A 23804-nucleotide genomic window follows, 5' to 3' on the forward strand; every position below is an offset into this window, starting at 1 on the left:
TTTTCTCTGTAAAATACAGTTACAACGGGCTCATTCGTTACGTCGAGCCTGACCCAGCGCTTGCGCTGGTCTGGCGGAGACCTTATGTAAGGAGGGCTTCAAAAAATGCTACCGCCGGCTACAGCATGCAGTGCATGTGCGCGGGCGCGCGCTTGCACTGCAGGCTGTGGCCGGCGGTAACATTTTTTCCCCCCAGCTTTTTTCTTTGTAAAGAAATAGATGCTTGTTTCCATTTCTTTACTTCTGCTATAATCGGGCACCGGCGCTTTACTTTTAATGTTAAAAATAAAGCGCCGGTGCCGCGATTATAGCAAAAGTAAAGAAATAGATGCTTGTTTCTATTTCTTTACCTTTGGTATAATCGCTGCACCGGCGCTTTACTTTTAATGTTAAAAATAAAGCGCCAGTGCTGCGATTATAGCAAAAGTAAAGAAATAAAAACAAGCATCTATTTCTTTACAAGGAACAAGCATTGGCATAGCCAATAGGTCTCGCTTTTGGGACCTTATAGGTATTTATTTATGCAGCACAATTTCTTTGGTGAAACAACAACTGTTGCATGGCTAAACACTTACAAGGTCCCAAAGGCGAGACCTATTGGCTATGCCAATGCTTGTTTCGAAAGGTGTGGTCTGCACTATGAATTCCCAATACACAAGGAGGCAGCATGGAAAAATATTTCTCAAACCACATATAAAAGATGGAAATCTACTTGACGTAGATTTCCTGTTACGATTTAATGCATCATAGATGAGTGCAGCATGAATGAAGCACATGAAGCGACAGGACTCTTATACATGTCTACTTGAGTGTGTCTTAGGAAAAGGCTCACGAAGCAAAATTAAAATATGAGCGACAGTGGAAAGAGAAGTAGGAAATCTTGTTGAATGTTTGAAAGGTGGAAATTGGATTGAATTTATTTCAAGAAACGAGGCAAAAAGAGTGCCTCTCTCTCTCCCAGGTGAGCTTCAATCTCTCAAGGATGCGGCTGTGATGGAAAAGACAGCAAGTGGAGGTAAGAAAATATTACAGTGAAGTTCACATGACACTGTCAACCCTATCACACCTCCTATGGGTACAGTAACAGAGCAACGTGATATTGGTGTGAAACTAACTGTAAGATCTTAAGAGAAATATTGTAATAAATAATTATTAATCGGGCGTGGCCAAGATGGTAGTGAAGGTGCATCGTTTTATGCATGTTAGCAAACCTACTGCATTTCACCCCCAGACTGAAGTGCAACATTCAGAGGAGGCGTGACATGTCTAACAGTGTTGATAATAGTAGTTAGGAGGAGGCTGGATGGCACTTCGGCCCAAGACGAAGCCTGGACCGTCCCACACACAAGAGATGTGTCCTGCCCGTGAAGGACTGTCAAGCTTCAACATTGAATTGAATTGAATTTGAATTTGCAAGGCGCACGGCTACCCCAAGGGGTTTCCCGGCGCCAGCCAGACAGGAGAGCAGAGAACTAGCAGAAAGGTCTAAGAATTGAAGAACCAAGTCTTCAAATTTTTACTGAATAGGCCATAGTCAGTTTCCTCACGTAGTGAGATCGGTAAAGCGTTCCACAAGGTGGGTCCTAAATAAGAGAAGGACCAGACGCGCATGTGGGAAAGTTTGAATTTCGTAACCGAGAACCTCATCTGGTGAAAAGAGCGCAGAAGCCGCAGAGGTTCGTAATGATGAACTAGCTTTTGTAAGTAAAAGGGGGCCACTCAGGTTTTAATTTTAAAAATGGAGCAGAAGGTTTTAAATTGTGAGTGAGGGGTTCTCTGAAGATATCCTTTTTGTGATGCTGTAGCCTAAACCCAACTCCATGAGGGTGTGCACTGGAGGCAATAACAGGAATTTCTAAAGTCAAAATACAAAGAAGAATGGAGACCAGCCACTTCAAGCATTAGGTGAGAAGTTTGGAGCGAGTCTAACAGAGTGGCAGCCATACTTGAGTGGACGTGTGATTCCTTTGTTAAAGCCTACCTCATAGGGCGATACACAATAACCAATGTCAAACCCTTCTAAATGTTCATGTCATCAAAAGGAAGGAAAGAAATCAAACCTTTTCACACCAAAGAGGCCCTCCAGCAAGAACAAGGAGGATGAAGACCACAAATTTCAGAGTGCGTTTGATGTAAATGAGGATTTATAAACCCACACCTCTAACTCCAGCATGGCACAGGTACGTAAAAATAGAAAGGAGCCTCTCTTAATTAAATTTAAAATGTAACACATGATGTGATGGTTAGATGTCACATCTCTAAAAGGGCCTTCCAGATAAGAGGAAGAAAATACAAAAACATATTAAAAAATTGTAGAGAGGCCAGTGAATGACCCATAGATATCAAAGTGTCTTTGGTCGGTGACTTGAACTACGGTAAATTACAGTCTGGGCCGTGAATCTACGGTTCCTGGGTATTGGAGGGAGAAGAGGGCTGTGACCTCGGTACGTGCCTGTACAACTGAATTGAGAAGGAACTTGAAATGTTATTTCTAGCTCAAATTGCCTAGACCACCAACTGAGACGAAAAATGCAGATTTAACACTTATTTTAATTTTAAGGCTCGCATTATGCACGGCCCGTATTATCCCTAATATGTTCCTCCAGTAGAGGACATTCTCGGAGACAATAAATAGCAGGGATTATAAGGTTTTGGAGGAATAATATGTGGAAATGGGATTAATTGTGCAGATTGCCACATGTTTTTCCTCAGTATTTCACTTTGACTTTGCCGGCTTCTAGTGGGTGAAATGTTCAACTGAAACACAAAAGAGCTATGGTACTACCACAGAAAAGTTATACTTTCTATGGGGCCAGTAACTAATGTTTCTTTAACCACTGGAATTACTAAACATGACAGACAAGATCTTGGCCAAAGCAAGATGTAACGATAAGATGTTTCTCAACTGTAATCTGATCAATTTTTCTCCCAACACCTCTTATACAATGGAAAAACAGAGACGGGAACTCATACACCTCAGACAAGTGTTTGAAGCCAGGAGCATGCATTTAAAGATACTTTAACCAGTAAAGCTCAGAGCACTGAAAGGGGGTGCGAGATACCTATGCTGGCATGCAGGTGATGCCTGTGAACTCCTGGTTTGGGTGCAAGGGGAGGAAAGATGCCCCAGTAGTTTGTTCGGATCAACAGTTCTGCACACGGAAGGAGAGATGGTGTCATGTGCTGTAAAGTCCTCATTCTTATTACTCCTGGGGTCAATGGACGTATTGCACATTGTTTGCAACAGAGTCTTTACCACTGTTGCATCCATGCCTACCTCCCTTCTTCCCAGCAGTTAAAGTTATTATCTGCACCACATCCTCTTAGCTTCTGGCCCATGCTTCTTTAGCCCGCATCTTACTTACTTATGCCTATTACCCCTCCTGGGGTATAGGCCATCAACCAGGACTCTCCAGCCACCTCTGTCCTGGGAATTTCTTTCAATCTGACTCCAGGTGTGACCCATCTCCTTGCAGTCAGCCTCGAGGTCTCAGCCCCAGGTGTTTGTTGGCCTTTCTCTTTTCCTTTCCCCTTGAGGATTCCAGGTCAGGGCTTGCCTGGTGGTGTTTGATGCGGACTTGCAGAGGGTGTGACCTTTCCTGCCCCAGTATCTTTTCATGATTTCTTCATGAGCAGGGAGTTGGAAAGTCTGCTGCCAGAAGTAATTCTTGCTGATGGTGTTTGGCCAGCAGATTTGGAGGATTTTCCTCAGACAGTTGTTGATGAAGGTCTAGACTTTGTTGGTGATGGTCACTGTTGCCCTCCAATTTTCTTCTCCATACAGAAGAACCGATTTTAAGTTGGTGTCAAAATATCTGATCTTGCTTTGTAGCATTTGTCCTTGGAGCTCTAAATCTTCCTTAGCTGAATGAAGGCGGCCCTTGCTTTGCCGATTCTTGCCTTGACATCAGTGTCTCTGCCACCCTGCTTGTCTACGACACTGCCCATGTAGGTGAAGGCTCCAAGCTCTTCCGGTGCATCACCTGCAAGTGTGACTACAGGTGTGCTAGCTGTGTTAGCCTTCAGGATCTTGGTTTTTCCCCTGTGTATGTTGAGGCCAAGTTGTGCTGATGTGGCTGCCACATTGTTGGCCTTCTCTTGCATCTTTAGGCGGGTATGGGACAGTAGGGCCAGGCTGTCTGCAAATTCCAGGTTATCAAGACGCATCCAAGTTGTCCAATGGATCCCATTTCATCTACTTGCTGTGGATGTCTTTCCGATCCAGTCTATGGCCAGCAGGAAGAGAAAAGGCGAAAGCAAAAGACCCTGGCCGACTCCGGTCCTCATTTGTAAGGCTACTGTGAGTTGTCCTCTAAGGACTATCTTGCAGGTAGTTCACTCGTAAGAGTTCCTGATCATTCTTGCAAGTTTATCTGGCCCACCGTAGTGGCAGAGGAGTTTCCAAAGGGTCTCTCTGTCCAAGCAGTCAAATGCCTTCTCATATTCTATGAAGTTGACATACAGGGGGGAGTTCCATTATATCTACTGCTCAATGATGATGTGCAGTGTTGCAATCTGGTCTGTGCAGTACCTGCCTTTGCAGAAGCCAGATTGCTGGTCTTGCAACTAAGCCTAGACGTGTTCCTCCATTCTGTTGATGATGAATCTGTTGAACACTTTGCTTGGGGTTGATAGAAGAGTTATCCCTATGTAGTTTGTGCAGTTACTCACGTCACCTTCCTTGGAGATTTTGATGAGATAACCCTCCTTCCAGTCTGACGGCACCTTTTCCTCATCCCAGATCCTTCCAAACATGGGGTAGAGCATGTCTACTGTGTACTAATGTCTGCCTTCAGTGCTTCTACAGGAATATGTCAGGCTCTGCTGCCTTCCCATTTCTCAGATGTTTGATGGCTTGCTGTATTTCTTCCCTGGTTGCTCTGCTGCAATCGACTGGCAAGTCTTTGTCAGTTGGCTCTGTCTGGTGGAGACTGCAGCACGGACTGGTTCAGCAGTTCTTCAAAGTGCTTCACCTATCTTCATTGTTGGCCTTCCTTACCCATGACAGTCTTCCCAGCTTTGCCTTCAACAGGTCTTTCTGGCTTGCTGTATCTGCCAGAGAGTTTCCATATTATGTTGTAGAGTTCTTTCTAATTTCCATGGCTTGCTGCTTCCTGGGCTTCTGTGACAAGACTATTGATGAATCTTTGCTTGTCTGCCCTTAAGCATCTCTTTGCTTCCTTGTTGGTTTAGGTGTATTCACCTTCAGCTTTCACTTTCTATGGTCTTGTTCGGCAGGTGTTGACTGCAGCTTTTTTTTCCTTACTCTCTTGGAATTTGTGGAGAGTCTCAATGGAGATCCATTCTTTATGCTGGTGTTTCTTGGAACCCAGTACCTTCTGGCAGGCTGATGTCAATATTTCTTTGATCTTCTCCCACTGACTTTCTACTGGGTCTCGGTTGTCCTTTAGTTCTTGCAGGACTTAAAACTTGCTAATGAGGGTGACACGGTATTCACTAAGGACCAATGCACATAAAAATATTAAATAAATGGCAAATATTTATTTATAGTCGAACTGAAGTAAAACAAAAGAAGCACAGAAGCTGTTCTGCACCACTTAACATTAAGATCACTTTCATTTTTAAAGGCATCTTGCAACAAATGTGTAAAAATATATGTCTCTTCAAAATTCAAAAAAGGTTATTTCACTAACCTGCAGAAGCATTTCAACGTACTACATCTGATTATAAATGAGCATTGCAATTTTTTTTAAGTAACAGTTTTCAATAATTAATTTCGAATTTAGAAACATTCATGACTCCCCCCCACCCCCCACCCTGACAACGATGTCAATATGCAAAGTAAACTGAAACAATCTTTAGGGATCACACAGTTTGGTCAACTCTGGGAGTCCTGTTCTGGATGCGGGGCTTTGCAGCGGCGTTAGCAGGTGGCGGATCGCTGCAGCCAGCAGCGGTGCCAGCTTCAGAGTTTTGACACAGGCTACCGGCTCCTTTGGTTACCGCTCTCTTCATTCTGGCAGCAATGCTTCTCAGCAACAACATCTGGAAGCTGGGTTTTGGAGCGTTCCTCCACAGCTGGAGAGGTTGTCGGTTTGATGCCAGCTCCTGCGGTACATCTTTCCCACATTCTTTACATGGGCGCTGGTGTCAGAGAACAGACCAAGGTTCCGTCCTGCGGTGGACATATAATCAGCATAAAAGAGCCAGCAAAGGTGTGGAGCACATAAGTTGTCTTGATTGGCTGAACTCACTTTTTTTTTGTTGCCGCTTTGCTACCGTTGCTGTGAAAACTTTGACTTCTCGTGTAGATGGTACCGAGACAGGCCTTGGGCTGACTTCTTTGGTTGTCCTATAACATACTTTGTTGTCTACCATTATACTAACAGTGATAGGAGGCTGTGGGCAAAGGAGGTCGGAAGAGTGCTACAGGACTGAATGAGGTGGCGATCTTACCTCAGCCAGTATGCCAGGAAAAGGAGGTGTAAGGATGGGAGGTCAAGGGGATCCAATGGGTGCTCACACCTCACTAAAAACAGAGAGAAAGCAGCTTCTCCCTGGAAGGTCTTTTGACATCCCTTGGTGGTCTTATAGTGACCAAACTTGCAAAACAATCATCGGCGGATAGCAGGCAATGCCCAGAGGCAATTGGGGGCCTTAGCTTGAGTCTGGCAACAAAAGAAGAAAATGCCAGATCTAAAACTTTGATCTCCCTTCTTGGCCCTCATGAGGTAATGTGGGAGAACCCACAGGTGGGGGCTCAGCAAACGTTAGACTCTTTTGTCTCTTCACTCTCTCCTGCTACCTGCACTCGATAGGTGGCTAGTTTAGAGAATAGCGAAGACATGGGGCGGATTCTCTCGTTTAGAGTAAAGGATCATTTTAATGCCAATATTATTCATAGGGTAAGGGATGATAATGGCATGCTTGTGACCAATCCAGCTACTATTAGAGGTGTTTTTCCCAGTTTTCAAAGCACTCTACCAGGAGGATTGTATTTCAATGATGACAGAAATCCTTCAATTCACAAAAGGGTATTGTCAGTATAAACTGAGCTGGGTAGAAAGCTTAAGGCCGAAAGCACTTATCACTCGTATAGAGGTAGAAACTTTTATTGGTTCTTTGGCTAAAGGTAAGGCCTCAGGTCTGGATCAGAGTCTCTTATAATTCTATGTTACCGTTAAGGATTTTGGCTCCGATCCTAAGGGATCTTTTTAACTCCTTTGATATAATCGATCGGATGTCGGAATCCTGGCGTGAAAACGATATTGTGATTTTACCTAAGAAAAGGTAAGATCTAATGCTCTGCGGGTCATATGGCCCTATTTCTTCAATTAACACGGATTCCAAGATTTATATGCCAATATTCACTAATCGACTACCCTCTGTCATCTTGCAGCTAGTAGATTCTAATCAGCATGGTTTTATCCCAGGGCGGGACACTACATCTTATGTTAACACGGTTATCACAGCTTTGGAGACAGTATTGTAGTGTAGTTCCTATTTCCCTTATAGGCTCTGCGCATTGGAATACTATACACTATAGTTTTTGCATAGGACTAAGGTCAGTATACTCCTATCGAGTACATTAAACTTAATTACTTGTGTGTGCCAGGTCACTAGAAACTTCTCGAATAAACAAGAAGGGATTAGTTTCTGACAACCGCATAAACACGACAACTTTGTTTCCCTTAGAATCGGAACGCTTCTCAGAATCGTGTAAACAATAGATAACAGTTTCACTCAGTCAATCGTGCATGCTTAGTTTCTTCAAAGTTACACAGAAATAGATAGACGGGCGTTTCAATAAAAGGGATTTATTGAACAGTCTTGTTTCTCGTGTAAGAGATATGAGCTGTTACAATCATTAGACAGTAGGCAAGAAATAATACGCACAGCTTAAGCAGTAAGAAGAAATAATACTGCAATAGCATTGTCTTTTAGCTATGACATATATTCATATACACATACATAAATAACACAGGCTAAAAAGTGAATACTCGTCTGATGCTTCTAAATAGTTCTACTCCAGTGTACCTAACCTAAGTGTAGTACAAGGTAAGAAGTTGGTGCTGTTTTCTATAGTATGGAATATACTAAGTTTGTATGCCAAGAGTCCCTATAGGTTCTTGTCAACTCCATACCTTAGAATGAGAGGGGTGGGAATCTCTTTCCGGGTCTCAAACTCTAACACACCGTGAAGAGAGTCAGAACACTGTAGGGATGACAGCGTCTGGTCAGTGCATCAGGCCGGGATATGGTCTCTTCCGAACTTGCAGTGGTGAACTGTGCAGTCAAGTCGTGCCAAGCCGTGCCGTGGTTTGCCATGGTAAGGGAAGGTATATTTATACCTGAAAGGTACTTAGGAATGCTAGCATTGACGTAAAGTCGGGCAGAGGAAGACGTCATGGATGAACCCCTAAGGAATAGTAGTTCATGCATAATAGATGAGTTCTTGGAGAAATCAATAATCCTAGCTAGGGAAAGTCCCGATGGCTTATGGGTCTGGTTTCTATGAACTCGTTGTGACGTCGGATGGACGGATGTAAGTGACTATGCCTGCATTTGGATAGAATGGCAAATGCCTAAATTCTATGCCCAAATTGGGGAAATGCGAATTGTGCCTATATAAGGACATGATTTAGGGAAACCTATGTACAGGCATCTAAATCGAAACACAACAGTATCATCGGGGGCGGTCGGCTTGATCTTTCTGGATGCCGAGAATATGGTTGATCGGGTCTCCTGGCCCTCCTTCTGGGGGTCCGTGGGAGTCAGGAATCATGGGACTTGGTCCAGGCTTTATCTTGAGAGTACGATGTCTTTATGTGGGATTGAAAGCCAGGTTTCATTGTTGTGGTTCCTTCTCTGAATCTATAACCGTCTCTTGGGCGACTAGGCAGCGGTGCCCTCTCTCCCTTCAGCTGTTTGTCTTGTATATACAACCTTTCATTCAATTTTTGAGGGCATCCTAAGACATCCATCCTATAAAGATACATCGGTTAGGGGTGAAGGTCTTAGCATACATAGACAATTTGGTTGATTTAACCCCTAACCGAATTGTCGTTTTGGAGGCTGTGGGGAGGGCGGATCAAACGTTCAGTAGAATCTTGGTATATAAGCTAAATACTGACAAGACCCAGATTCTCTCTAATGTAGTTCATCCACTCGAGGATAGCAGGTGGGTGCAGGCAGCGGTCTATTTAAGGGTGACTCTTTCACTCCAGATGACTGAGATCATCAAGAATAATTATTGGAATCTGTATTAGTACACGTCCAATATTTTTACCAAGTGGCATTGTCTCTGTCTCAGGATGACTGGACGCTATAATCTAATTAATATGATTAGTCTACCGTGGTATCTCTGTGTCTTTTTTGGTGTATCCCACGTTTTCTTTCAACATCATTCTTTGACAGGGCGGAGGTTCTGTGGCAGCAAATTACCTGGGGATATAGGAGACCTTGCTGTAACATTCAACTTCTTCAACAAACTAAGGATGATGGTGGGGTCTCACTTCCGATATTAGGTTTTTATTATTTAGCGTAATTCTTTTTGCGAATTAGGCTGGTTTTGGGCTGGGGGCCCTGGATACAAGGGTGTATGATCTCAGAGTATATGCTGTTAGGCACGTCTGTTGTCCTGGGTACCGGGATTCTTGACACTATGTATTTCAGGAGGACATGGTTCCAGACCCTAAAAGCGTACCATCTTGTCTGGTCCTCTCTAAAGAGAATTTTTCCTCACCTCACTACGCTCAACCAGTAAACCTATTTTAGGAAAAATCCAAATTTACCTTCTTGCGTTCATGAGGGCTTTTACTGTTATTGGTAGTTGGCTACAATATTTACTTTTAGTCAGCTGTTTGAGGAGGGTATTGGTGTCCCCTTTGACAGATAGCATCAGGTGAATTCTCTTCCTCATGCCTCATGCATGTTTTTTCCGATTCCTCCAAGTTTGTCATTTTTTAGCAAGTCTCTCAGAGGATGAGATCCGGTTGGCAGATAATCCTTTATTGGACTTCATCGCTAAAGCCCCTGCTAATAGGAACATCGGTTTAGCCTATAAGCTAATCTATTAGCAGTCCAGGGATCACAGTGTGGATCCTTTTTTTGGTTATGGCCAATAAATGGGCACAACTAAATAGCATAGTGACGGCCGGTGATGTTAGACGTAGTAATGTCCTGGCACAGTCAGTTCTTAACTTGTCACGAGTCAAGGTGCATCATCTGACATTTATTCATGTTTTTTACTACATGCCACACCGTCCTTATCTTATGAAACTTAGGTTAGATGACTGTGTCTTTTAGTGCAGATGCAAAGGCACTAATAGAGCTCATATCTTTGCTACATGCCCAGTGGTAAGGCTATATTGGGATGTCTTTGCTAAATTTGGTAGTGTTGTGAATGTTCAAATCTTGTTTGACCAGACGTTAATCATTCTGGGGCACTCACCGGATATTTCTTCCCGCTCATTGGGGGTAGTCTTTTTTGAGATTTCTCTTGCTCAACTTGGTCTGGCATGTGCTTGGCTGTTTAGCGTGCCTCCGGATCCTTTGACCTGGTGGCAAGAAATCATGAACATCAGTATGCTGGAGATGACTTTGATAGATAATGTCCCGTGTAGACAGAGGTTGAGGCACATTTGGGACTCAATTCGGTCTTGGGTATTGTGTCTGCATTTTCTGGTCAGAACACCTGATACCTGTGATCTTGTCTTTCTTTCACCACCCCCTCTGTTTCCCCCCCTTTTTTCTTCTTCTTATCAGTGTACAGTGATGTCTTTGTTTGACTAGTGATAAATTGGGTCGTTAATGATCATATGCATGTGTTTTGATGTTTTATATCAATATTTCTCCCCCTCCCAGTGGATGGGCTACTTGTTCACCAATTTTGGTGAAAACAAAGAAAAAATTAAAACATATATATATATATATATATATATCTGGCAACAACTTTTAACATAGTGTGTTGACACTCCAGCCTTAAAAACCTACTGGCGTTAACAAATGCTTTTCACAATAAATTGGTCAGATTTACTGCCTTTGTCATAACTTTTTATAATAGAAATATCAGACATACAGCATCTTACATACATTTTTACAAAGAACCAATCAGGCTTTAGCCTTTATCACTGAAATGACACCACAACTAAATCAGGTCTAATGGATTCTGTATAAACTTTCCTAAAAGGCGAACTTCAGGCACAATTAATTGGTCAGACTTACTGCCTTTTTTATACATTTTCATAATAAACACATCAGACCTACGGCATTTTACATACATTTTCACAAAGAACCAATCAGGCCTCTAGCCTTTATCATTGATAGTGATCCCACAACCAACTCAGGCCTAACGGATTCTGCATAATCTATCCAAAAAGGAAACCTCCAGGCACACAGTCAGAAAATTATAAATATACACAAAACTACAGTTGGCAAAACAATATGCAGTAGTTCCGAAAATGGCATAACTGATTCTCAAAATGCAAATCGTCTACCCTGAGTGATTTTCGTCTCATACCTACTATGGTAATTGGTGAGAATGTCTATAACAAAATCCCTGTTTGCAAGCTTTAACACAGTGTAATGACAAACCACCCTGAAAAGCCTATTGGCCTTAACAGATGATTTTCAGAATAAATAAGTGAAGCCTACTCCCTTTGTCATAACTTTTCATAATAAATAAGGCATATAGCATTTACCACTGGCTTGACAACAGAACCAACTAATTTCTGCTGTATTAAGTGTAAGCATTCCTACAAGGCAAAAAGTACAAAACAAACACTCTTTTTCACCTGAAGCACAATCAATATCTGTACTCAAGAGAATAAACATGTGGGCAGAACCTAATCCCCTCTCTCATTAGTCATAAAATTACAAATATGTACAAAGTTACAGTAGACAAAATAATATACATCCCTTGGCAAACCTGAATAACAAGGATTCACAAAGTGCATATCTTCTACCTTCTGGTTTGTCACTGGGGTAACTAATACCAAAACCCTTGCCGGCTATGGTAGTCTGTAAGATTCCCTGTAACAGAATTCCTGTCTACAAGCTTTAACACAAAAATGTGATAACCCAGCTTTAAAGATCTATTGCATTTTAACATATGCCTTTAACAATAAATGTCAGAGCTATTGTCTTTGTCATAACTTTTCATAATAAACAGACCAGGCCTACAACTATGATACCATAAGCAAATCCGTCCAGCAGTGGTAATCATAAGCTTTCCTAAAGGGCAAAATGTGCAAAACATGTATTATATTTCAGCAGAAGTATACATCTCTCTCTGATCAAATTCTGTGCTCAAGCATATTAAAATGTGGAAAGAGTCACTCCCATTAGCGCTCCCTAAAGCTTTTTTTCTTTTGATCACATATGGTAGAGCGACAGCTGCACTGTCAAGCCAGACCTAAAAACAAACTTGTGAACCATCTTGATGCACTAGGGTATCTTTATTGTAACTCCACTAAGGAGCAAAACATGAGTAAATATCTGATTTTTCAGGACTTTTCCTAACACTTTAGGAACATTCCTACTTCAGTCAGTCAGTCATAATAGCTTTATTCGACAAATAGTCATAAAAGTTGAATACAATACAAAATAAATGACCAAGATATTAAAACTTTTTTACAAAAAGAACCTTCCCATAAAGTTAAAAGTCCATAAGTATAAAAACAGTGATACAATTGTAAACTCCTCTCAATGTTATATGCATATATACAAGGGAGTATTTTTGCAAGGAAAAAGCACAGAATTCTGTGAGCAACTCCCTCTTGCTTTGGGCTTACTACCTATAACGTTAAAAGAAATAAGAAAGACGGACCCCTGTTTCATTTAAGCAATTAGAAAAGAAAACAATTTAGGCATGTAATACATGTTCATTACAATGCAACCATCGATTTTCATCTAATCACCCATGCCCAACCTAAAAATGTAGCTAAAGATATGGCCAGGGGTAACCATGTTTCAGTGCGAATTAGTCTGAGAGCTACCTCATGTTTTCGTGTACCTAGGGCTCTGCAAATTGGGGCCAACCAAGTACGCCTCGGAACTTTATAAGCGGGACACACAAATAACAAGTGGGCCAAAGACTGAGTTTACATGACAAATAGGGCAAGAGGTATCACCTTCAGTGTGCCATCTCGCAGAGAATGATTTTATGGGTAATGTGCCCACTCTGAGTTGGAAATAGAGCTTTCTATCATGAGGCTTTGTTATGGAGTCCTAATATGGTTCCAGCTTGTGTATTGGTTTTACATCTAAAAATTGACCTGTTAGTGTCGGGGGAACACTATTCCTAAAGGTGTTATCAGTCACCCATCTCCAGTATCTTTCCTTCAGCTGTGTCTTTCTTTGTCTGGACTGATTGTAATTAATGTTTCTGTCTGAGGAAAAAAAAAAGGAGAAAAAAAAAAGAAGGAAACTGAGTGTTTTCAGGGTTTTCCCATAGGGCGGCCATGCCTATAGTTGCTAGGATAGATCTAACGTCCTGCAGCCATTTAATTTTCGTGAAATTATCTGATCTTATCAGATCTTTTAAACCCTCCGCATAAGGTGTCAGCTCTGGTGTTGACCAGATTCTCCGCCAAAACAACAAAGGACGAAGTCTGGCACTATCCGCCGAAGCCTTCCTGCCTAAATCATATAATAATGGCCTAACCGGTGTGCTTTGTGGTAGATTGGTGATTTTACGGAAAGAGCTATTTTCAACTATTGTTAGTTTTGAGAGATTTTTAAATCCCCAAAGCTCTGCCCCGTATAATACTGTACTAACAACTTTCAAATTATAAATGTTCAGGACAGGACTAACTGGTTTTGTAAATGATGCATTAAATTCAGCCAGTAGAGTTCCTGCTAGCTGACGATGTTTCAATGTGGCCATGTCCAATTGTTAACCCCACCTCATGTCACCCTGCATAATGACCCCAAGATATGTGAAATCTTTTACCTGCTCTAGGGGTCGATTATTCAGCACCATCACTCCTCTGTAGGATCGGTGGGGATTAAATGACATAAACTTTGTTTTGGGCACGTTTATCTCCAAACCCCCCAGATGACAAATTTCCTCGAAGAGTGATAGGGCTCGCTGTAAACCGCTCTGTGTTTTAGCCATCAGCAGCGTATCACCTACGAACATGAGGATTGGGATTTTTACACCCGCCAATATGGGAGCATCAGTTGGATTTGCTTCCAAAAATTTTACAATACCATTTATAAAAAATAGGAAACAGCGTTGGTGCCATCACACAACCCTGTCTCACCCCTTTTTCCACTTTGAAAGGGGAGGTAACCTGACCCTGAGTACCCTACCTGGTTTTTGCATGGTTTCCCTCGTGGAGTCTAGCTATGAGAGTTAATAGTTCTTTAGGCATCTCCAGGTCTTGTATTACTCTCCACAGTCTACTACGGGAAACGAGGTCAAAAGCTGACTTTAAATCCACAAAGGCAGCATACAAGCTGTCCTTGTCTAAGACCACAGTTTTCCAGTAGAGCAATGTGAAGCGAAAGGTTTGGTCAATAGTGCTAATCCGTGACCGGAAAACTGCCTGGAAAGGTGATAGTACATCCTGCTCAACAATCCAATCTTGGATTTTATTTAACACAAGGTGTCCCATAATCTTTTGTGATGTATCAATTAGGCTTATGGGTCTGTAATTCCCAGGCAGTGACTTGTCTCCCTTTTTAAATATAGGAATTATCTCCGCTCATTTCCATGAGTCTGGTACCGGCATACCTTTAGCAATTTCATTCATGAAAATCAGGATATATCGGCTCCATTTAGATTTATTGGAAAGGAATACATCGGCGGGAATCCCATCGGGCCTGGTGCTTTACCTCCCATGAGGGAGCCCAAAGCAAAGTTTACATCGTCTTCACTGAAAGCCGGCCCTTCATAGTAAATGTTTATACATTCATACTCATCCTTCTCATCTATACTGCAGGAATATTGGTATTGAAAGTGTATTACTCATTGATCTTGGCTTACATGGTTTATCGGCTCTACCGGTCGACCATCTCTACCCCACCTGACTACGTCCCAGAATTGTTTTGGATTTTTACTTTCACAGGCAGATTTGAGATCCTGCCATCTGCTCTCATCCCAAGATTTCTTTGCAATCTCCTGGGATTTCTTATAAATTTTCCTGGCATACCGCACTTTAGTCAGATCACCCTCCTTAATTGCTTGCCCCAGGGAACTGTGAGCCTCCTTACAGTCTTTATTAAACCATTTGTTTCCGTTTTTGTGATTAGTACCTCTACTATTACAATTTTTATAAAAGTAGGTATGGAGGTGTACAAAAAACTCAGCATGAAATTCATTTACCAACTCAAGAGGTGTCGGGTTTGCCAGGAGGTCTTCAAGTTCTAATATTGCTTTGTTGACATCTAATGAGATTTTATTTAGGACTTCAGGCTTCTCTATTACATTTGCTCATTTCAAGCGCCTCATGTCATTTGTGGGAACTAAATCTAGGGATATCAATTCTCTACCAGAATAGATAACATCTTTCTCTATCACTACATCAAAGACTGCACACAAGGGATTGTGGTCGCTCTTTATTCACTCATTTACCTTCATGTCCCTTAAAGCATGCCAAAACTGGCGACTAATCAATAAGTAATCAATGCGGCTAGAACTAGAGCCATTGTTAAAAGTACATGCACCTTCTCTATCTGCTTGCGTTCTACCATTTGCAGCCCTTAGTCCCTTCTCCATACAAATGGATTTTATCTGAACCACCACATCAGTCCATTTTTGTACTGGAATTAGATCTAGTTTAGGGATTCTCCACAAGTGATCTTCCTCCTCAGTAATGTTTGTGTCCCCATTTAGAAGGGGTTTGAAAGTCGCATTGAAGTCTCCCGCTACATTTATACCTCTAGAATATTGGTCTAGTAAAGTATCCAAAGCTATTAAAACCTCGGATTTCTTACCCTTTGCCACTCTTGCATAGCTGTTATAGATGTCAAGCGTTTCACGCTCTCTCTACTTCAACCTGAGCACTAATATGTCCTTATTTTGAGCCTCAAGGACCTGCACAGCAAAACCAATTTCTTGTCGAACCCAGATTATTAACCCTCCCGAGGGTCGACCCCTTCCACCAGTGATTGCAGGGACCTAATAGTTTAAATAGCCTGCATTGTGGACAGGATCCACTGCCCAGGTCTCCTGAAAGAGGCAGACATCATGTTTTGCAACGAATGTCTGCCAATCTGGTGATACTGTTTTAGCTTTTAACCCGGCTATATTCCAAGGTAACACGGATAATCCAGCCGGTAGATTTTTGCCTGGGCTCTCAGCTTTCACGCTGTTTAACAAATTTCCATGGTACTCAGCTAGCTCTATATTTCCTCTAGATCTCGCTATGTTATTATCTGTGGGTAAATTACTCATTCTACATTCCACCTCTCTAGAACGGTACAGGCAAATACTAGATTCTTTACTTCGTGGGCTAACAACATTGGTACCTGGTTCCTTCTGGGACGTATTCAAGAGTCAATCATTAGATTCTAAGTTTGAAGATCTAAGGGGGAATGACCTTGCCCTGGAACACAGCCAGTAACAATGGGGAAGCATCTAAACTGAATTAAAGAATAGTCTGGCGAAGACGTGCGAAATTCCAAGGCTAACAAGTTTTCAACTAGATCCTGCCCTTTTAATGTTAACTCAATGCAGTCCAGGGGGTTTGTTCGAGAAGAGAGTCTATGAGCTCTAGAAATATCTTCTCTAATAATCAAACGGCATCCCTTCACATGCCGGATCCAGTGAATTACTTTATTAGTAAGGGAGTCTGCGTTTTCTATGCTATTCCCATTAGTGTATTTGGGGACATTAACCATGTAGATTTTTGGCGCCTGGGGCAGATTTATACCTATCGGTGTAAAGGTTTGTTGCCTGCAGTTATATAAGGTATTCCCTAATCCTGATATAACGGTGCGCTTAAATTGCACTAGTGAAAGATCTAGTTTTGGATTAGATGCTTGAGCAGGATGCCCCAATGGTTTTGGCTCTATTTCAGGTCTACGATCTTCTCCAATGTTATGGCAGAGCGGAGTATTGTCCTTACTCTGAGGGAGCTTTGTAATGGCAGCTGGGTACTTTTCCTGACAATTTACTTTCTTCAAGTGTTCAGGCTGCTTTACCCTATGTTTGGGACTTTCAAGGTATACAATAACCCTTTGTGATAAAAGTTCAACCCTAGATGTCAACTCTGCTAGCTTTGTTCGCATAAGAGCCACCTCCGCTGTTAATTCACAAATAAGAGAGGATAATCCCTGGCAATCAGCGTAGGGGTGTAAATCCGTCCGTGAGTTGGAAGGAGGGGGAAGGCTACAGGACAGCAACGGGGAATAATTCAAATGAGCATCTACCCTCTCTTCCTCTTGCAAATCTATGAGGGGCGCAAACCTGTTGGTACAGGCAACCGCTGTTTCCCCGACTTCAGTGTTAGCAGCCATTTCTGTCACTGAGGCCGCTCTATCAGCCCTCTTAGCCATGATTCCCTCAATATGGGATTCCGGAGTACCTCCCTTCATTGGTTTATGGAACATTGCGGGAATTATTACATGGTGTTCTGCACTGGTTATATTCATTTTGGAAGAGGGTGTGGCTTGTTCAATAATAATGGGTTGGGTGGGTGTGTTATTGACTAACATATCCTCACATTCGCTGACCAATGTGTCTATTCTATCTATGGTGCAATTGTTACCTGATGTCTCTGCTTCAGTGTTATTCTCACCCTTTTCCCCCTACGTTCTCTACCGCTTTCTCCCCCTCTGAGAGCTCCACTATTCCCGTCCATTGTTTTCCTTTTCCCCATACTCAATCCTTAGAGGATTTGTGGCCCCTACATCTCGTGGTAGCTATACGACACTTCACTTTTAACAAATAGAGCAGTCAGCTTACGATCCCCCCAAATCAGCACAATTGGAAAGATAAAATTATATAAACACAACAGCGTGTAATGGTATATGAATAGATGGCATTTAGCTAACAGTGTAACAACAGTCTTCAACAGACCTAGCATAGTTGTACGGACTGAGGTTTGTTCTACCTGCAAATGACCAGTACACGGAAGGGGGGTGGCCCTGCCTCTTCCTGTCGATGACGGGCAAGGACGGGCCCGCCCGCGCGTGTCCCGCGCGGGGAGTGGCAGCGCTTTATGCGCAAGCTGAACTAGGTGCCTCCCCCTCGTTAGCGGCAGCTGTGTATGGCGCTGTGCACCCTGGGCTTTGAAGTCCACTGTTCAGGGCGAATGATGCCAAAGCCTGGAGTGGATTGCACAACAGGAACGGTCTCACTCCGGGTCAGTAAGCATCGCAGGAATCCCCTCAGTGACGGAAAAACGAAAGGATGATAAAAGCCCCAGGCAGCAGGTTAAGCAGCGTGCACTACACAGCGAATCCAGCGCCGCGGGGGAAGAGGCAGCGCTTTATGCGCAAGCTGGACTAGGTGCATCCCCCTCGTGAGCGGCAGCTGCGTATGGCGCTGTGCACCCTGGGCTTGGAAGTCCACTGTTCAGGGCGGATGATGCCAAAGCCTGGAGTGGATTGCACAACAGGAACGGTCTCACTCCGGGTCAGTAAGCATCGCAGGAATGCCCTCAGTGACGGAAAAACGAAAGGATGATAAAAGCCCCAAGCAGCAGGTTAAGCAGCGTGCACTACACAGCACGTCCCCCTCTCTCATTAGTCATAAAATTACAAATATGTACAAAATTACAGTAGACACAAATATTAGGCGTTGATTACGATTGGAGTACTTCTCGGTTTTCTGATATACAACTTTTCCTTTTATGAGATGCGCAGACTGGATTAATTTGTTGACTGAGATACTTGCATATATTGCAATTTTGATTTATGATGGATACATTCTATATTCAAACCCATACTATATGGGACCACATTTAGGTTTTACCTAATGTGTGGCGTGTTGCTTCTTTAAAGATTGTCTTTGCCCTGGGGAAGTCGTTGGGCCATTTACCCAAGACGAAACACGTGTTGGCTGCAACATCTATGTTTACTTGTTATAACGAACCATTGTGTTATGACTACAAGGGCAGATCATGAGGAATGAATAAGAGAATAAAGAAGATTATCCTCTGAATATATGGACTGAATTTTCGTGGATATATTAATATCATTTGCTTAGTACTTATTTGTTTGTGCCCGGGAACGATACCTTGTTTTGTGACAAAATAATATACATCCCTTCGCAAACCTGAATAACAAGAATTCTCAAAGTGCATATCTTCTACCTTCTGGTTTGTCACTTGGGTAACTAATACCAAAACCCTTGCCTGCTATGGTAGTCTGTAAGATTTCCTGTAACAGAATTCCAGTCTACAAGCTTTAACACAAAAAATTGATAACCCAGCTTTAAAGATCTATTGCGTTTTAACATATGCCTTTAACAATCAATTTCAGGGCTATTGTCTTTGTCATAACAGTTCATAATGAATATATGACGTTACTTTGCATGCGTTCAGTACGCATGCCATTACTACGCGGTCGTTAGTACGACCGCGTTTTTAGTTCGCATACCTTTCCTACGCAATTCGGAACAACGAATTGCAGTAGGGGGTGCTGGATGTTGGAATAGTATAATTTACTATTCCAACTCCAGTCTATGCAGACACTAGAGAAGGTGTTGGATTTTAAATCCAACACCTTCCCCCCCCTAACGCAAGTCGCTGTTCCGACTTGCTTAGTAAAGGTATGCGAACTAAAAACGCGTGCGTACTAACGTCCGCGTAGTAATGGCATGCGAAGTAACGCATGCTAAGTAAACGCCGTTTACCATTCATAATAAACAGACCAGGCCTACAGCTATGATACCATAAGCAAATCCGTCCGGCAGTGGTAATCATAAGCTTTCCTAAAGGGCAAAATGTGCAAAACATGCATTATATTTCAGCAGAAGTATACATCTCTCTCTGGTCAAATTCTGTGCTCAAGCATATTAACACGTGGAAAGAGTCACTCCCATTGGCGCATCCTAAAGCTTTTTTTCTTTTAATCACATATGGTAGAGCGACAGCTGCACTGTCAAGCCAGACCTAAAAATAAACTTGTGAACCATCTTGATGCACTAGGTTATCTTTATTGTAACTCCACTAAGGAGCAAAACATGAGTAAATGTCTGATTTTTCAGGACTTTTCCAAACACTTTAGGGACACTCCTACCTATTTACGCCTATCACTGATAACCCGATGTACTCGTACACTTTTACAGGTACCCCCACCCCCACTGACATGTACAAATGTACATTTCTGTATGCTGAAATGTGACACTAAAGAGAAATTGCGCTTTGCTTTTACTGTTTGTTTCTTCTCAGGGAAAATATTATTCCCCTCACGGAGAAACGTATTCACAATGTCATCTTAATTTATTCCGATGTTCCCTCCCCATTTCACCCTGCAAAAAGATTGATAACTTCCCTTGACAGGAAGATGCAAACAGCATGCAAAATGTTTGAGATACTATGCCCGTATACAATTAATGTTTTATTTAGTAAAATCTATGCAGCACTTTTCCTATATATGACATATTACTTGTGCTTACAGCCATGAAAATGTATTTCCTTTCTCGTATAGGATAGGTCTCATACCTCATTGAATTCGCTCAAGTTATCAACAGGAGTACTCGGTTTGGTTCTGGCCTAGGCATCCAGGGACCCATTGTGTTGAAATGTCTCCATAAACAAACAGACCAATAATGTACTTGAAATTGTCTCCGCCTTAATGACTTGCAGATACTCTATGTCCCCATGACTCCATCCTCCCCTCCCCCCTCATGTCCTGAAACCCTTCATTTCCACGTATGCCTACATGGGTCTGACTCTGCTCCAGTCCTCTAGGCCCCACTGCGTCCCATAACTTCTTTTCTCCACAGAGTCCTATCTAATTGTGCCGCATCGCCACTGTTCTTCAGAGGCCTCACATTTGCTGAGCACTTTCCAATTCCCCACAGTAATTGGAACAACATACTAAAATGTCTGCCTCTGCCCAGCCCTACGGTCTGGCAGCAATCCTATCATGACTTGAAGAATATCAAGTTACTTCCAGGCCTACTGTGTCTATGTCTACTGTGGCCATGCGAAGCTGATACCCTGATCAGATATATCCTTTGCTCAATCAGACACTGAGAGGCTATCAAGAAGGGGAACTCACTACCCTGGAAAACACGCACAATATGCTGTTGGTTGGTATTTGTGCTCAAATTCTACAAAAAATCCACTTATTTGAGCCCAAGCTAGTAGAAACTGGGCCAGGCAATTGCTTGGTGGGCAATGAAGACAGCAAGAGATGTGGGGAGATACCCTGCACTAAGGGAAAGCGGCTTTTTGCAAAGGGCGATGTGTATTCACAGCTCCAGGTGCACAGCACAATGATTGCATGCCTGTTGCAGGGATAACGCACTTAACTTGGTCGTGGACAACCTTAATCTGTTAGGAGAGGGTAGCATAGTTGTATTACATGAACAGGACACAAGATAAAACTTGATACATCATAAGAAAAGCAACTGTTCAAAAGCGACAACCTAGCAACACAATGCACAACCGTCATTTAAGGACTACTTCTTTTGGATGGGACCGGTATCACTTGTCAAGCCAGCAAAATATGTTGCATTATATAGTGAGGCACTTGAAAGTTTGGCTATTTCTCCAGTGTGCCAAATGCCCACTAGCTCTGAAGCCAAGGTACTGCAAATCTGTCTACCCCAGAAACCCTGGAGGTAAACGGGCATAATTCTCCATCCTATTTCCTTTAGGCTTCCTGGGCAAATTCCAAATGCAGGCACCATCCCTGGCCGGGCTCAAAGCACAGGCGCCTTTTCAGAGCAACCACCTAGGCAACCTATGGCGAGGTTATTGACCAAGCCTCCAGCGTCTTGTGGACTGAACCACCTCTAAACGTGCGGTCCTCACTGAGCATCTGTTGAAATGAGGACTCCTCAAATTTGTCTTAGTTCCTACTCCCTTTTCAGCTTTGGAAACAGGTAAATGTATCTATTAGAGCGAGGCTGCATCAAAGGTTTGACTGCATAGACAGTCTGGAGAGTGGAGAGGGAGAAGTTTCATGACTCCCAGAAGATATTCCTAGCCTGCACCTATATCTCTTGAATAGTGTGCCACCACCATCACCTTGCACCTCCTTCCCTCTCCTGCCTCCTTCCCTCTCCTGCTTTCTCTTCCCAATACAACTTGCACTACCCTCTTCCTAACTGCTGGACAAACGCCCAAGAAAAGCTGCTCACAATGCACTGTTGCTCTGCCCTCTATGGTATTAGCGCTTTGGGGAAGACCACTAAATCCACAAGGCTCCTTCCTCTTTGAGTCTGCATGTTTGCCTTCCTTATTCTTAGCCCCTCATTTCCATCTCGCTCTATCGCTTTCCCATCACTAGATATCTGTCCCCACTCCCCTCGTCCCTTTGTGGTGACACAAGGATGATGTAAAGCACTGAGTAAATAAGCAGTATATCATAGCATACCCTCATTCTTATACAGAAAGTCCCATATATAAACAGATAAAAGTGTGTGAGTTTATGCTAATCAGCCTAAACATCAAAACATAGATAGATAGATAGATAGATAGATAGATAGATAGATAGATAGATAGATAGATAGATAGATAGATAGATAGATAGATAGATAGATAGATAGATAGATAGATAGATAGATATGCCAAAACACACATTTGTACACAAGTGTGTTGGCTGTGCATGCATACATGCACATATATACACACCTAGCATTCACAGCCATTTATGCACATGTGTATATACAATAAGCGTATCGGTGTACTTATATGGTCACGCGAGTGTGCGTGCGTGTCAATGTTCATCTGTAAGAGAGACTCGGAAATACTGAATGCAGATTTACATGCATTAAGCGCTACCAGTGTATTGATGATAGGAACACAAAAGCCATTCATGCTGCAGTCACGAAACGTCTGCTTTGAGCGCGATGCAAGCTACTCAAGTACACGTTAGAACGGTTTTAAAACAATTTCGGCATTTCACAGCTTGCCCCGACCAAATAATTTTATGTGGTACAATTTATAGCTAACCTCAGCTGGAGGAGCCCCGACCACTGCATGTAACCAAATTGGCATGTAAAGTTTAGCACAATAAATATTGCGTAGGGTGCCTCTGGAAGGAAGCTCGGCTGCAGAAATGCTGCAGAGCGTGCAGGCAGCTTAGGGTTCACGGGCAGCTCTTACAGGAGTCTGCTGCTTTCCGTGGCTTTGGGAACACCCCACGGTTATTTTCGGAATACAGATGGAGTTTTGCGCCCGGAGGCTGTGGTGAGACTTACGGCAGATGCCTGAGTTGAAATAAATCATCCTCCATGGCCGTGCTGCTTAGGGTGCTCTCCGGCGCTCATCGCTGTTACATTGTGCGGACGGCTTCGCACTCAGGCATTCAGGAGCTGTGGGCGCTGGACAGCTCCCAGCCTGAAATGAACAGTGGCTCCTACACTCGGGAGTGAGTCGCACACCCGCAGGCTGTCTTTTCTTTCCATTTAGAAATCAGTCCTCTTTTTATGTCCAAGATGGACCCTTTCGATGTGCATCTCCTTTAGTACATGAACCTCTGAGACGGGTCTAGCTACCTTAAAGTAGAGTTTGGTCCTGTTGCATGCGGCAAGAGCAAATTAGAAAACACTATTTTTGTTTTCGAAAACGTTCTATAAAGATGGATATTTATATATGTTTAAATTTCTAGCTTTGATGTCAATACACTGCATTTACAATTTTATTTTTTACATGTTAAATATTTTTTTTAATTATAAGTCAATGCACGATGACAAGCTTTTCCAATTTACCATT

The 23804-nt window shown here is 42.7% G+C and overlaps 1 protein-coding gene across 1 annotated transcript in view; it reads right to left on the bottom strand.

Moving 5' to 3' along the window:
• Positions 1-23441, bottom strand: part of SVOP (SV2 related protein) — a 258821-nt gene extending 235380 nt beyond the window's left edge. The window contains exon 1 of the mRNA XM_085633377.1: positions 23291-23441. Coding sequence (XP_085489503.1) covers positions 23291-23325 — 35 coding nt within the window. The 5' untranslated portion in view covers positions 23326-23441. The remainder of the gene's footprint in view (positions 1-23290) is intronic.
• Positions 23442-23804: the final 363 nt, after the last annotated feature.

The sequence above is a fragment of the Triturus cristatus genome, chromosome 11, assembly GCF_964204655.1.
Source record: "Triturus cristatus chromosome 11, aTriCri1.1, whole genome shotgun sequence".
NCBI classification, from domain to species: domain Eukaryota; kingdom Metazoa; phylum Chordata; class Amphibia; order Caudata; family Salamandridae; genus Triturus; species Triturus cristatus.